The sequence below is a fragment of the Emys orbicularis genome, chromosome 2, assembly GCF_028017835.1.
Source record: "Emys orbicularis isolate rEmyOrb1 chromosome 2, rEmyOrb1.hap1, whole genome shotgun sequence".
NCBI lineage: Eukaryota > Metazoa > Chordata > Testudines > Emydidae > Emys > Emys orbicularis.
The window spans coordinates 179,327,049-179,341,279 of record NC_088684.1 but is presented as its reverse complement, the minus strand read 5'-3'; the positions used below and the strand labels follow the sequence as shown (position 1 = coordinate 179,341,279).

The 14,231-nt window shown below is 43.5% G+C and overlaps 1 protein-coding gene across 1 annotated transcript in view; it reads left to right on the top strand.

Annotated features, from left to right (window-relative positions):
* The window catches only part of COL15A1 (collagen type XV alpha 1 chain), a 198,937-nt gene that overhangs the window by 134,236 nt on the left and 50,470 nt on the right, over nucleotides 1-14,231 (top strand). The window contains exons 20-26 of the mRNA XM_065400013.1: nucleotides 578-613; nucleotides 706-789; nucleotides 8,130-8,195; nucleotides 10,486-10,521; nucleotides 11,790-11,852; nucleotides 13,623-13,700; nucleotides 13,822-13,857. Coding sequence (XP_065256085.1) covers nucleotides 578-613; nucleotides 706-789; nucleotides 8,130-8,195; nucleotides 10,486-10,521; nucleotides 11,790-11,852; nucleotides 13,623-13,700; nucleotides 13,822-13,857 — 399 coding nt within the window. The remainder of the gene's footprint in view (nucleotides 1-577; nucleotides 614-705; nucleotides 790-8,129; nucleotides 8,196-10,485; nucleotides 10,522-11,789; nucleotides 11,853-13,622; nucleotides 13,701-13,821; nucleotides 13,858-14,231) is intronic.

Here is a 14,231-nt window from a genome sequence, read left to right as displayed (position 1 = left end):
GCTGATTTTCACCAACTGTAGGTTTGGCTCCCTTGTCTATAAAATGCTACCCACCTTTGTAAATAACTCTGAGGTATAGAAATCAAGTACAATATAACTGCAAAGTATTATGTTTTTACTACCAATAGAAAAAGCAGTATAAACTCTAACAAAAAGTAAGGTTTTAATACATCAGCTTTCTGCTAAAATATTATTTTTTATGGTCATAAAAATGCATAATAGATCAGCATGAGACGCACCTGTGAACCCTTCAATAAATCTCATGCTTGGATTCCCTTAGGGAAAAAATGCAGTGCTGTATGTGAAAAATACTATCTCTGTTTCCTTCCTCTCTGTTCTTTCAGCCCTCTATCATACTTGTACACTGTCAAAGGCAGTAGAAATGACTAAAAACATTCAAAACCAATATATTCTTAGGGCTTGATCCAAACCCATTGCAATCCAAAGTCTTTCCATCAACTTCATTGGGCTTTGGATCAAGCCCTTCATGAACATTGTTCTCTGATGGTGGGAGGGAAAGTATTGTCACAACTTTCCCTCGTAAATTGTTAACAATCCTTTATTAAATTGCATGCAGGGTCAAAAAGGGGACAAGGGTGACACAGGATCGAAGGTAAGATCGTATCAATTTCTTTCTAATTGAATTTCTACTGGGAATTTGATGTTTAATAAAGGGCCTTTCCATCTATACTACTATTGAAATAGGGTGAACCAGGACAGGATGGTGCCAGTATTGTTGGACCACCAGGGCCACCAGGACCACCAGGGCCAATCATAGCAGTACCACAGGTAAGTGTCTTTGTAAAGTGTTAAGAACTTTACTGTCCTTAAAATGTATCTGGAGTTACATGGCAGTGAAGAACAACTGGTGCTGGTGTTGATGTTCGGTTCATAGATACAGTCCTGAAAGGGAAAAATCTGCAATAAATATCTACACCTAATCCCCCTCCATATACACACATTTGTCCAATCATAATTTTGGTCATGACCCATGTGTCTCAAATCCAGCCTGTAGGATTACGGGAACAGCCACACTCCAGCCCTTCACCTCGCAGCCTGCTGACAATGGATTACCTGGGACCCAGGAAGCCCAGCTCCACTGTTAGGCTCTGCCCCAATGTCTGATTGGCAGAGTGCCAGAGTGGCTGACTGGCCCTACTTAAGCCAGCAGCTGGAACAGGAAGCCATCTGAATAACTGAATTTCACCCTGCTTTGTACTGTATGCCTCCTGCGGCCTGCCTCCTGGCATCTTACTTGTGGCTCCTGATCTCCAGTTTGGCTCCTGCCTCTGAGCCTCTGGTATTCTGACCCGGCCTGACTCTGGTTCCCAACTCGTGGTTCTGATCTCTAGTTTGTCTCCTTCTTTTGACTTCCCACTATCCTGACCCAGCTGACTCCACTTCTGTCTTGTGACTGTGGACTCTGGCTCCGACTACTACGTCTGGCCACTCATGACCCTGCCATGACAAAAAGATGAAAAGGGGCAGTAAAATGAGTGAATGTTTGCTTCTCTTAGCATGTGCAGGTGACTCTGCAGAAGCCAGGAAAAATGAAGAAAGATTAACTAGGGAATACAGAATAGAGGAAGTATAAAGTAATGGGGCCTCTGTAGGTATTTAGACACCGATGGCTGGCCCATGCCAGCTGACTTGGGCTCGTGGGAATCAGGCTAAGGGTGTGTTTAATTTTGATGTTGCTGTTAGGGCTTGGGCCAAGAGAGAGAGAGGCGGGGGGTGGGGGCTGATGTCAGGGGTTTCCCCCTTCCCCCTGTCTAAACTTACAAGACAGCATGCTGACACACTCTCTGCCCCCCAAAACACACGGTCTCTCCCCAGTGGCGTAGCCAGGTTCTAACATCGGGGGGAGCGAACACATAAAAAAAGGCGCCACCCGACATATCAAATTACTAATTACATACTTTTAAATTCGTTATACATATTTATTTTGTACTTAAAATAAAAACACAAGAATGATATTGTTTTACAAGTACGTGTGTTATTTTGCATTTAAAATATAAAAACAGTTTAACAGTATGACATCTATTTATATTGTATATAAAATCAAAACATAATAAAAACGTGTTATTTACTTTTTTTACATTTCAAAGATAAGATCAAAACAATATGATCTATGAAGCAACTACAACAGCCTCTTTCGTCTAAGCTTCATTCTAGCAAAGTTATCTATTACTTTATTATAATCCACTTCAGTAGCCAATTGTCTTTCAATGGAGAGCAAAGCTAATCCAGACAATCTATCTTCACCCATTGTAGAGTGCAGGTAGGACTTTATAAGTTTGAGTCAGCTAAGGATTGTTCCGCAACTGCACTACTTATTGGCGAGGTCAGAAAAATGTGGTACAATCTCGAAAGGTTAGGATAAATGGAACACATATCATTGGCGATCATGAATTTCAGTACACTGTGGATGGTGAGTTTCTTGTCGACACTTGACTTTACCCTACCACTAGTGCTCATTGTCTCTTTGTACATGTCTTTAAATGAAAGAAACTCTTCCACAATTTCAGTTTGACTGTCGATCACATCTGAGTACATGTCTGCCAAAAATTCTAATTTGTTCACATTATCCGCATTGTCAAAATGCATTGGATCTAAACCACTAAATTTGGCAGCCACATTTTTAAAATGCTCAAATCTTTTACTCGTGCTATTTATAACAGAATCTAAGGACTCTAAGTAGGATTCAACTATGAATTTCTCGCGGGCATCAAATATTCCTTCTTCATCCTCTGCAATTTCCTCATGGAATCTTTTTCTCTTACGTATTCTGTGCTGCTTATATTCCGTAGTAATATCACATTTTCGAGCCAACTCGGTTGCTTCATTCTCAATCTGTTTGAATTCAGATTCAAATTCACTTTGAATGTTTTTCATATCATTTTCAAAAATCTGAATCAAATGAGAAGCTGTTACCAGATCTAGACTACTTTTCTGTAAATATGTGGATAAATGGAAAGCCTTCTCTAGCACTTTGCTCCAGAATATAAGAAGAACTAAGAATTCGTAAGTATCGAGTGTTGCAAGAATACCCTTTGCCTCAGTGAGCTGTTTAGGAGTACAGTTTTTTTATCTCACCATCCACAATTCTTTGCAGGACAATTACTAGTGCTGGTAAATTTTGCAAGACTGCCTGCACTACTGACTTTCTAGACACCCATCTGGTATCACAAAGTTTCTTTAGATTTAATGCGAAAGAGTCAATAAGATTGCATTGTTCTTTTAGTATTGAAAGATGAGGTAAACTGCCAGAAAAAAAGAATACAGACTTTCTAGAGTTCCAAAAAACAACCGAGTTTGAATATTGGAGCTTAATGCATCCATCAGAATTAAATTAAAATTATGTGCACGGCAGTGCGTAAAGAGTGCATTTGGAGCAATTTCCCGTATCCTAGTTTGGAGACCTGATATTTCACCCGACATGGTGCTTGCTCCATCGTAAGACTGACCATAACACATAGTTATTGACAGCCCCAAATTTTTGATTGCTGAAAGAAGAATGTTGAAAAAATCTTCAGCACTTGCTCCAGGTAATTCGCTGAATTGCATAAATCGTTCCACTGCATCACCGTTTACTGTTACATATCGTAAGGATAAAGAAAATTGATCAGTTCTGCTGATATCAATAGTAGAGTCAACAATTACGGCAAAGTACTTAGCTACTTTGATTTCAGCTACTATCTTTGATAGAAGCTCGGCTGATAAGGACTGTATGTCAGGACTGAGTTATGTTGCATTTCGATCACGCAGTAATAAATGTTGTTCCAGTAATGTATCATTTTTAGCCAACAGGTTAATAAGGTCCAAAAAATTGCCTTCATTTGTACTTGGGGAACCTAAACCTCGATACTCGCGATGACCGCGGAATACCAATCCCTGAATTCCCAAAAAGAGAACTGCATCTATAATACGTCGTAAAATCATCCTATTTTTTTCTATCTCTTTCCTTTCCACCGTTAGAAGACCAGCCAAGACTGTTCTATTGTTGAACAAATGGAATTTGGTAAGGAAAAGTTCTTTCTCTGCTTTTTTGTGACTTTCACTTTTTTCATGTTTTTCAATTTTGTGCATACCTTTAGCAAATTTCTTGCAACCAGTTTTTGGATCACTCCAAGCATCCGACCGATTTGCAAAAAGCCAACAAGCAAAACAAATCATAGTGTTTGCTCTTGGTGAGTAAACCAGCCAGTGCCGGTCGATTGTATGAACACTTTTCACTTGTTTTTGTTTGTACCAAGTTGCACTGAAATGATGTCCAGCTTTATCTTTTGGAAAATTGTCAAAATTATCTTTACGTCCTGGCTGACAAGGGCCTAACTCAAGCAGAGCATGTACTAGATCCGGTGTTACAGGTGTGTCACAAAACAAGTGTGGATCTGTTGGGTATTCCCTATGTGTGTCAACGCTAGCACGGAGTCTTACTGTGTCATTCTTGTCCTCTGCATGATAGTCTGCTGAAGTAATCAGGTCTTCTGAGGACTCCGCTTCCACTACCTGTACAGCCGCAGCAGCCCGGATGCTGTAACCAGCTCCTAGGTTGAAGTTAGGTACTAGCAAGTCTTCAGAGGGTTTTACCTCTGGTGAAGCCGCAACGGCCGGGGCACCGTCTCCAGCTCCTGGGCTGAAGGCAGGTAGCAAGTCTTCAGAATGTTCCACCTCTGGTGCAAAAGACGTCGTGGGCGTATCAAATGAAAAGTAGGCCTCCAACTTCACATAATTTGACGATTCTTTTACTTGATTTGCATCTTCCTTCATCTTCTTTCTGTTCCACCCGGATAGTTTCTTCTTCTTAGTGCGCTTATCCATCCCTTATCAGAAACAAATAAAATAAATATGAACAATATACGATTGTTTTTAAAATGTGAATTATTTAAAAAACTGTCCACAGGGCAGCCAGGTCAATTTCACAGCTCTATGAATTTGACGCCCGTCGAATTTGGTCAGCAAAGTGTTAAATGATTTGTTGAAAAGGTGTCACTTTATTCAAAAGTAGAGGAGAAGCGAAAACAATCCGCACACTAAGAAGTAATCAAACAGACTGAACTATTTGAAATTATCCAAAGGGTTCAGCATTTGTTTACACTGCAGGAAACAATTCTTATGAGTACGCGTGCTTGTGTGGATGCCTGGGTGAGTGAGTATACATGTCAACCGATTAAAAAAAAGCACCGACAAAAGGGCGAAGACAAAATGTTTTTAAAAATGTGGGCCTCTTGGCTCTTGCAAGGGATTCACGTGTTACAAGACTGACTAATGCTGTAGTGGTAAGTGTTACAAGTATACAGAGGACATTTCTACCGCATTTGATTATGTGATGGAAGCTACTGCCCGGTACCAGGGGCTTTCCTGCACAAAAAAAGCAAGTCCCACTGATGTGTCATTTGTTCCTGAGAAGTGAGAACAAGTCGAGATTCCTGCTAAACAGGGGGCTGGATTGGACCTGGCTACGCTGATGACATCACCAGGCAGGTTGGGTTATAAATGAATGAAGGAGAAGCCCGGAGCACTAGCTCCGCACTTGCAAGGAGGCTGCGAAGCTTGTCCAGAAGAAAATGACACCGCTCAAAAATGATTTGGAGGTACCTGTATTGGAATGCGCTCTTTCGTCGGCGTTCTTTTGTCGGCGCTTTTTTGTCCTGCGTAGAAACGTAAACATTTCCACAGACATCCCCAAATACACACAGCAACACATCCAAATACACACTCAGAAGCACATACACTTTGACACACAGAGCGTGGACACTGATGCGCTCCCCCAAACACACACACTGACACACAGTACATCTGTCACCCACACACCCTGCCATGCATAAACACCCCCAGACACGCAAACAGTTCAGTTCACTACTTTAGAAGGATAACAGTTGTTGCCCAAGTTTGATGTAGAGGATGACAAATAGATTCTGAAGATCTGAAGTTTGGGGCAAGGGGAGTCCAGTGGGGATATGAGAGAGAGGGAGATCCCAGTGGCATCAGGAGAGATCTGGAGTGGGCGTCTGGTAGGGGAAGCGGGTATGGGAGAGTGGCAGTCCTGTTCTGGTAGGGCACTGTGCTGAAAGTGTTGGGTGGGGGGTCTCCAAAGAAGGACTGCTGCAGAGAGGAGGGGTCCAGGGTTTTAGAAGAGATATTGGGGAAGGGGGAGGGTTCCAGGGTTGACTCTTGGGAGGGTAATCCCTGGGTAATTTCTGCGTGAGGCAAGGATCAGAAGATTCCAGAGAAGGGAAATGTCCTGGAGGTGGGATATTCTGGGTGGGTGTTGGGGGGTCTTTTGGGAGAGAGGAGATTACAGAGGTGAGGTTACAGGATTAGGAAGAGGGAGGAGATTTTGGAAGGTTTATGGGGGAGAGGGCTCCAGGGGGCAGAGATGCTGGAGGAGGGAGTTTGAGGAAGAAGTGAGTCCATCGGGAAGATTGTGGAGAGGGGTTTTCCAAGGAGGGCCGGAGGGGCGGGGGGGTCTGCATCACTCCTCCCAAGGACAGACCTTTCTGGCGTCTGACTTCACTGGCTAGCACTCAAGCCACAAGTGACGGGTCCCTTGCAGACACCTCTCTCCATAGCAATGTAATTGCTTCCCGTTAAGATCCTGACAATAAGCAGCAAGATGAGCGGGGGAAAGAGACAGACAGACAGAGCCAGGGGAGGGGACAGGTCTTGCTGCAGGGAGCAGGAGGGCTCGGCAGCTGGGGGCCAGGTCTGTTGGGGGACAGAGGGCGGGGGATGGATGGATGCGGTGGACAGGGAGACTCAGCAGCGGGGGCTCAGGGGTAGTGGCCGCTGGCCCTGAAGCAGGGGCTGGGCGGCGGCGGGCAGAGGCAGGACCGAGGCTCTCGGGGTTAAGGATCCAGTTGCTCTGAGGCTCTGGGCTACCCGCAGGGCCCCAGTCTCAGCTCTCCCGCCTCAGGCTGCCCGCCCCCCAGCACGCCCCCGAGCCCTGCCTGCACAGCCGGCCGGGGCTGCGTCTGGTCGGCGGGTGGGCGGGCGAGCTGGGAGCCAGGGGGTCCTCACGTCCTTCCTCCATGCCTCCCCTGCCGGCCTGGCCCCTGGGCGTCCCTGGTCGCTCCCCGCCTCCAGCCACAGCTGTCCTCCCCTAGCACCCCTCACCAGGCCCCGCCCCAACTCCACCCCCTCCCTGTCCCTATTGGACCCCTCCCCAAATCCCCGCTCTGGCCCCGCCTCTTCCCCAGCGCGCCGCGTTCCCCCTTCTCCCCCCCCCCCCAGGCTTCCCGTGCAAATCAGCTGTTTTGAGGCCCAAGCGCTGGGAGCCGGGGGAGAAGCAGAACGTGGCGGCGCGCTCAGGGGAGGAGGCGGAGCGGAGGCGGAGGTGAGCTGGGTGGGGCGGGGACTGGGGCACCCACGGAGTGGACGCCCAAGGCGCCACTTTTGGAGAATGTGCTCAGTGGGGGAGCGGCCGCTCCCCCTGCTCTCCCCCAGCTACGCTCCTGTCTCTCCCCCCACATACACACAACACACTCCCTGTCACACTCCACACCCCCATTTGAAAAGCACGCTGCAGCCACTTGCACACTGGGATAGCTACCACACTGCACTGCTCTCTGTGGCATTGCAAGAGCTGCTAATGTGGCCACCCCACTGCGCTTGCAGCTGACAGCATGAACACGCGGCAGTGCTTTCCCTGCTGCTGTCTCCGAGGGCTGGTTTAATTCCTGGCATTCTACATATGCAAGTGTAGCCATAGCCTCAGACTCCAACACCCACTCAGCACTGAAGCATGGGGTCTAAAGCACTTATTTTAATCTTCATCCTATAGAGAAAAGATGATCTCAAGTCACAACCCTTCTGTGTCTGTTTCCTCATCTGTAACGTGGGGATTCCGACCTCACGGGGACATAATGATACTCAGTTCTTCAATATTTGTAAAGCACTCTGAGATCATTACATATAAGGTGTAATAAAAACGCGAAGTAGCGGTATTCCAAATGCACGACACAAAAGGAAAAAGCAAAGAATGTTCCCAATAACCTGGTCTACATTCTCTATCTCCACAGTTATAATAGGATGTTGTAAGTTGTCTGTGCATTTCTAGAAATGTGTCTAGCCCAGAGAACCAATTTAATATTTGAGATACCCTGTTCTTTGTCCTTATTTTTTAGCTACTACTCAATGATACGGATGGAATTTCTAATTTTACTGGAATTAAAGGACTGCTTGGGCCTCCAGTGAGTATATTCTGCTTTATTAAATGCAAGGATTTGTTTCATACTTCATTGCCTCTCTTTAAGTACTTTGCAAAGCCCACTTCCCTGTTCTTTAGACACACACACTTCTAACTGACTTCTGTGGGACATGTAGAGAGACATGTTCTGAGAACAGAATTGGATCCTGTGTTGGTAAATTAACTTCCCTACATTTGTGTAAAATGTATTATAAAGAAAGGAATTAGAGATGGGCCAAACTCTGACCCTGAACAACAGATGTCTACCTAACTGGAAGAGGAGAACTGGTGCAGAAAAAAATAAAAGCCCATCTTTTTGGGTTTGCATCTATTTCTAGGACCAGACATTTTGTTTGCTTGTTAGTTTGTTTTTAGGGTCCTGAAATGTTCTGATAAGATTTTGTTCCTTTCTGCCTGAGGCTAGAACCAGAAATCCTGAACTACTGCAAATGAGGCTGTTCTCATAGCGTTTCTAGCTGTGACTGAAAGAGATGGAAATCTTATGAGACAACTATTGATACAAGATTTTGGGCTTGTTTTTTTCAGCCAGGAGTTTAGGAGAGTTCAGTTAAACATCTGAAATTCTGGATGCTTCCAAGCTCCAACGGTTAGATTCACCAGTGTGCTCAGGCTTCTTTGCACCACTGCTTTTATACAAAACAAAGCAGACTTGATTTAAGGTTACATTTTTGGATTTGCTCATTGCTATTCCCTGCAGGTCCCGCCCCCCTTGATAACTAAGCATCATGTGAATAATGACTGGAAATCACTTAAGAAACGCTTACTAGTTGTCCCAAAAGCCACATTTGAGGAAGAAGGCTGTGCTGGGGTGGGGGTGGGGTTTTTTTGTGCTTGTTTTGTTTTTTGCTTTTTAATTTAAAAAAAAACTGGTTTAGAGGAGAAGTCAAGACAGCACATTCAATTTCTATTGACTTTGTGGGAGCTGTATGGATGCATATGAGGGTAGAATTGGGCCCATGTGCCTTATGGATTTGAGTGGCTCACCTTTATAAACCTTATGGGCGGTGAGTATAAGAGGCTTGGAGGCTAAACCTCCCCAAATGGGGCAAGAAATGCCAGTTGCTCAGAGTATCCCGTTAGAACAATGTATCTGACATGAACAAACTGTATCTTTTATTATTTTCATTGCGTGTGTTGATAGCTCCTGCTACCAAAGTAAATGTTTAACTCTTGTTTTGAACACAGATGGTTTTATTTAATTGAAGCAAGGGGCAAACTTCTGTCCACCCCTGGAGCAGATTAAGGCTGAATCCTTTCTGAGATTCTGGAAAGTTCTGTTTCAGACTTTGTTAGCCCCTTCTCTGCAACCTGTCATTTGTGTTCTCCTAGCCTTTTTCCACTCGCCCCGTCCAGTGGCCCCTGTAATTTTGGCAGCAGCTCTTTGTGCAGTCCAGCATTTCTCACAACAGTAGATTCTAACTGCTGTGTAACTTGCATCTTCCATATTGTGCAGCAAAAATGCATTCTAGGTAGTGTATATAATGCATATCATGTTATATTTCAATTACAGGTCTGGAGGAGGCATGCTGGGGATCTGGTGGGCCATACTGCATCACTGTCAGGGTTGCAGAGAGAAGGAGAACCTTGGGCTTCCCACCCAAGAATCTCTGTGGCTACCTGTAGTGGACAGCCAGGCCTTAGACCTTTCCCTAAAAAGGAAGGAGAGCCAACAGGGGGAGTAGTAGACTGCCAAGCTCACAATGACTAAAAAAACAATACAGATGACTCTTCACACACAGCACAGCCATCCAGCTTTAAACTTGACCCCCTGGGGATGGCAAGAGGAACTGGGATGGTAACAGTACCTTACTTCCCTCAACAAATCTGTCATTTCCTCTGTGCCGAGCGCAAATCCAAATCAGGTCTCCTATTCATAGTGCAATGGGCCCTCTCTGTTCTCTGTGCAACACCACTGATCCATGAGCTATTTGCTGCTGGCTGGCAGAGGCTGAAGAAGGAGTAAAGTACCGTGATGTCCTTAGGACGGAGGGGGCAGAGTTAATATATTATGTGGCTGTGCTGTGATGGAAATGTCACCTAAACTCTCTGCATTTCCTGGGTTTTCCAACATTTGAGAATTAATCTCTAATGCTCTGGAGAGAGCACAGTGTAGTGCTGCGTGTCTGCAACCTTAACACCACCTTAATGAAGTATTTTGCATGTGAATACAGTTCAAAAATAGTTAATGTTCACAAACTAGTAGATACGTAGAAACTGCATAATCCGTTTTACAAGTCTATAATATGTACTTGTGTGTTTTTTGCGTTTTACAGGGGCCAGACGGCAGGCCCGGTCTACCAGGCTTTCCTGTAAGCATTATGTTCTAAGGTTTTAAGTCAGTTTTAAGTATGGAAATGAGCTCATTAATGTTTCAGCATTTGGAATCATACAAAATTGATACAAAGCCTGACAAATTCTCGAAGTTCATAAATGTCAAATGGGAGAATGTAAGTCTGAGTAAAACTAGACAGAATGTTACAGATTACTGTAGAAATAAACACTTGTTCAATGGAAGTTAAAAGATGCATCATCCATTTTGGTACATAAATTGTATCATATTTATACCTAACATTTGACTTAATTCAATTTAGTTCCATATTTTAGATCTGTAACCAGGTCTGATAAGTGTTTACTCCCTATAGAAAAGCCCTACAGAATTTATTAAGGGATGAAATCAGTAGGGTATTAAAGAAAGCTATAGCATTTACTAGAGAATTATATCCTTTCTATAGGTTTTTTGGCCCATCCTATAACATTCTATAGCATGGACACAATACACTGTGTAAATTCTATAGGGTGATACAAAGAACTCTGCAAAATTATTTCTTATTAAATTCTATAGGACTTCTCCAAAATGATGTAATAACAAAGTCCTAGAACCTTAGTGTCATGCTGACTGTCTATTGTGATCAAATTGTAACTCCCTACCAATTTTATTTAGTTTATGTATTCAGATATAAGATTTTTTCAAAAGTTTCAAAAGCCATTGATGGTTTCAGAGTGTAGGTTTGGGTTCAGGATCCCAGGCTCCATAGTCCATAGAAAGAATAATCTAGGCAAAAGGTAGGTCAGGGTTTTGTGGGCTGCATAGAAACGGAGACAATGAATGGAGAAGCTTTTAAAAATTAATGTAACAAGTTGTATAAGATCCCTAATTGTTACTAGAATAATTGTGAAGACTTCAATGTCACTCTCATCCTGCTTTAGCTGTTAGTTTTGTTCTTTACTGATGCAGAAGAAACACAGAAACTGGAATTCAGCTTTTGCAGGGTAAAAAAAAGGTTTTCAGTGCACTTTTAAGGGAAATCTGCAACACAAAATGCAAGCCAGCCTTTCTCCACAGAACAACTGTAGGGAATAGTTTCTGTAATTAAGTGATGCAGATAGCAGTGGCCTTAGACAAGGGAAAGGAATTCCTGGGACAATTAAAACTGTAGTGATTCAAAGTTTCAGATCTCCAACTATCTGAAATTAAATTGATCAAAATGTGCTTCCTTATGCTCAACTGATATCTGAAAAGCTCTTATCCAAACCAGTTATAAAAGAGACAAACAGACTTTTGTTTTTACTCTTTCAGGGCCCAAGGGGACCAAAAGGTGTCATTGGACTGACTGGATTACAAGGACCAAAAGGACAACAGGTAATAAGGAATGAGTAGCATCCCATGTGCACTAGAGAGATGAATATGCTCAGAAATGTGTTAAACAATTTACGTCTGGTGGCATTATTCTGTTGCTTTTATGGTTTTCATTTTGCTCTCCACAGGGATATTAATGAGTTGCTACTAGAGTTTCAAAAGAGATTTCAGTGGAAATCAGCAATATTAAACAAAATACCTTGAAATTCTCTTGGGGACTAATATACAGACTCTGGTGCTGAAACTCTATATTTCATTTTGCACAATTGTCAGAATGACTCTGCATAAACATTAAACATTTTGGGTATGAGGTGACCTTTTTCTGTAAACTGAGCATCCATGCCAACGGCGTAGGAAGGAAAAAGGAATCGCAGCAAAAAGGCTATGTAAATTATAGAAGGACAAATTTTGTCCCTCCTCCGTGGGTACAGAGGACCCTGCCTGTAGCAGAACCCCACTCCACAGAATGAGCAGGATTTGAGGATTCTAGTTCTGTGGGGGTTGGGATTGTGGCATTGTTGGGAGATGAATGGGGGCAGGAAGCAGGTGGTCAGGAACAACTGGGCTACTGCAGCCTTGAGGATGAGAAGAGGAAAAAGGAACGCAAAAGACCACTCTTCTGATCCTTTGCATTCTTAAGTAGCTTATACAACTATTTCATTGATTTCTTGTCAGTTAATGTGATGGTCTAGATATTGTTTAATTAAAGTCTGAAATAGGTTCCCAGAGCAGGAGCAAAACTAGCACTCCTTAACTGTGAAATTACATGCCGGTGAATGAAAGATGGCATGCTGAGTTTCTGGCGTGTGTTTGACCACAGGGTCAATGATCTTCCAATGATCCTGAGCCAAGAATGGCAGCTGTTTTTAAGGCTGCTGATCTCAGGCTGCACAACTGAAGGACCCCTGGGAGTGTGGGCCATCGAAGAAATATTTGGGGAAATACTCTCTTTAGAGGTCCCTGGAATACTTACCTCACGGCACTGAGTCCATAGTACTGAACAGGAGATGGAGTTAGTGACGCATCCAGGCCAGCCGTCTTGGGAGCCTAAGAATGAGTGACTCAACCATTTCTAAAGCTTCAGGGAAGAAGCAGTAGAATGGCAGTGCACTGAGCTGAGTATTCAGCAGTCACTGTGGTGAGTGGGGCAGTGGTTGGTGTCAAGCCAGAGGCCACATTTCTTCACTTTGAGGTTATGGGACCAGGTTGTTCAGGATGCCTTGGCTGCAGTAGGGTGGGTGATGGCAGCTACTAGGGCCACACTGGGAACCACTTATTCCCACTGCGGAGCAGTTATTCATGTGATTAGTCCCATTGAATTCAATGGGATCCCTCCTTGGAGTAGCAGCTCACTAGTGAAACTAAGGGGTTCACAACCTGGCTCTCAGTGGCTAAAGTTTATTGGCTAGAGGTAATAGGACAGCATCATGCTCCAAATGTTTAGAAGAAAAGACCTCTGCTTTGATGACAGCCAGGGAGCTATTGATGACATAGGGGCACTAGATAAGGGAAGGCTTGTTGTATTATTTTGGTTCTCTTTCAGGGCTTTTAGGAGCAGGATATTTTTGTTTTATCGTACCATTGTTAAAAAAGAAACAACCCTCATCTCCCCCCACCATTGAAATCCACCCTAGTCACATTTTTGTAGTTGCCACCTCTCCAACCAGCCTGTCACCACTTTGAACTAACAAAAATGTAGCTGTCTGTCGGTGCAAGTAAAGCTTTGTTTAGAACTGTTGTATAAACATCGCAAAATGATTATGTGAATTGTAGGGTGAAAAGGGAGAACCCGGATTTATCATATCTGCAGATGGATCTCTAAGAGAACTAACAGGAAGACAAGGGCAGAAGGTAAGCTAATACTGTTACCAAGTTCTTTTGGAACCCTTGGTGGACTTGCACTCCCTTACTAACCAGGTCAACAAGACATTAGAGTTTCTCTTCATCACTAATATAAATGTCTCTCTCACAGGGTGAACATGGGCCAATGGGGCCACCAGGGCCTATGGTAAGATATTTGCTATTTTTTAATGTATTTGTACTTTTTGATTTTACAGAGATTACCTCAACTTAGTCAATTAGCTTTAGTTTTTCAGTACCATTAGGCAAAGATGAAGCATAATATCCACAGACAGCAATGTCTTTGAAGTATTTGTCTTTGGTACACAGTACTGCAAATTGTTCCTGTTTTGATTTAGAAGTTAACAAGTGATAGCACATATGTATCGTTTGATAATTAAAAAACAGAGGCCAAATTTTTCAAAACTTGTTCGCAAAGCTAGAAACCTAAATCCATATTCAGACATCTAAATAAGTCTGACTTGATTTTCACAGGTGCTGAATTGTGTTCAGCTCCTTTGCCTTCAGTGGTAGCTGCAGATT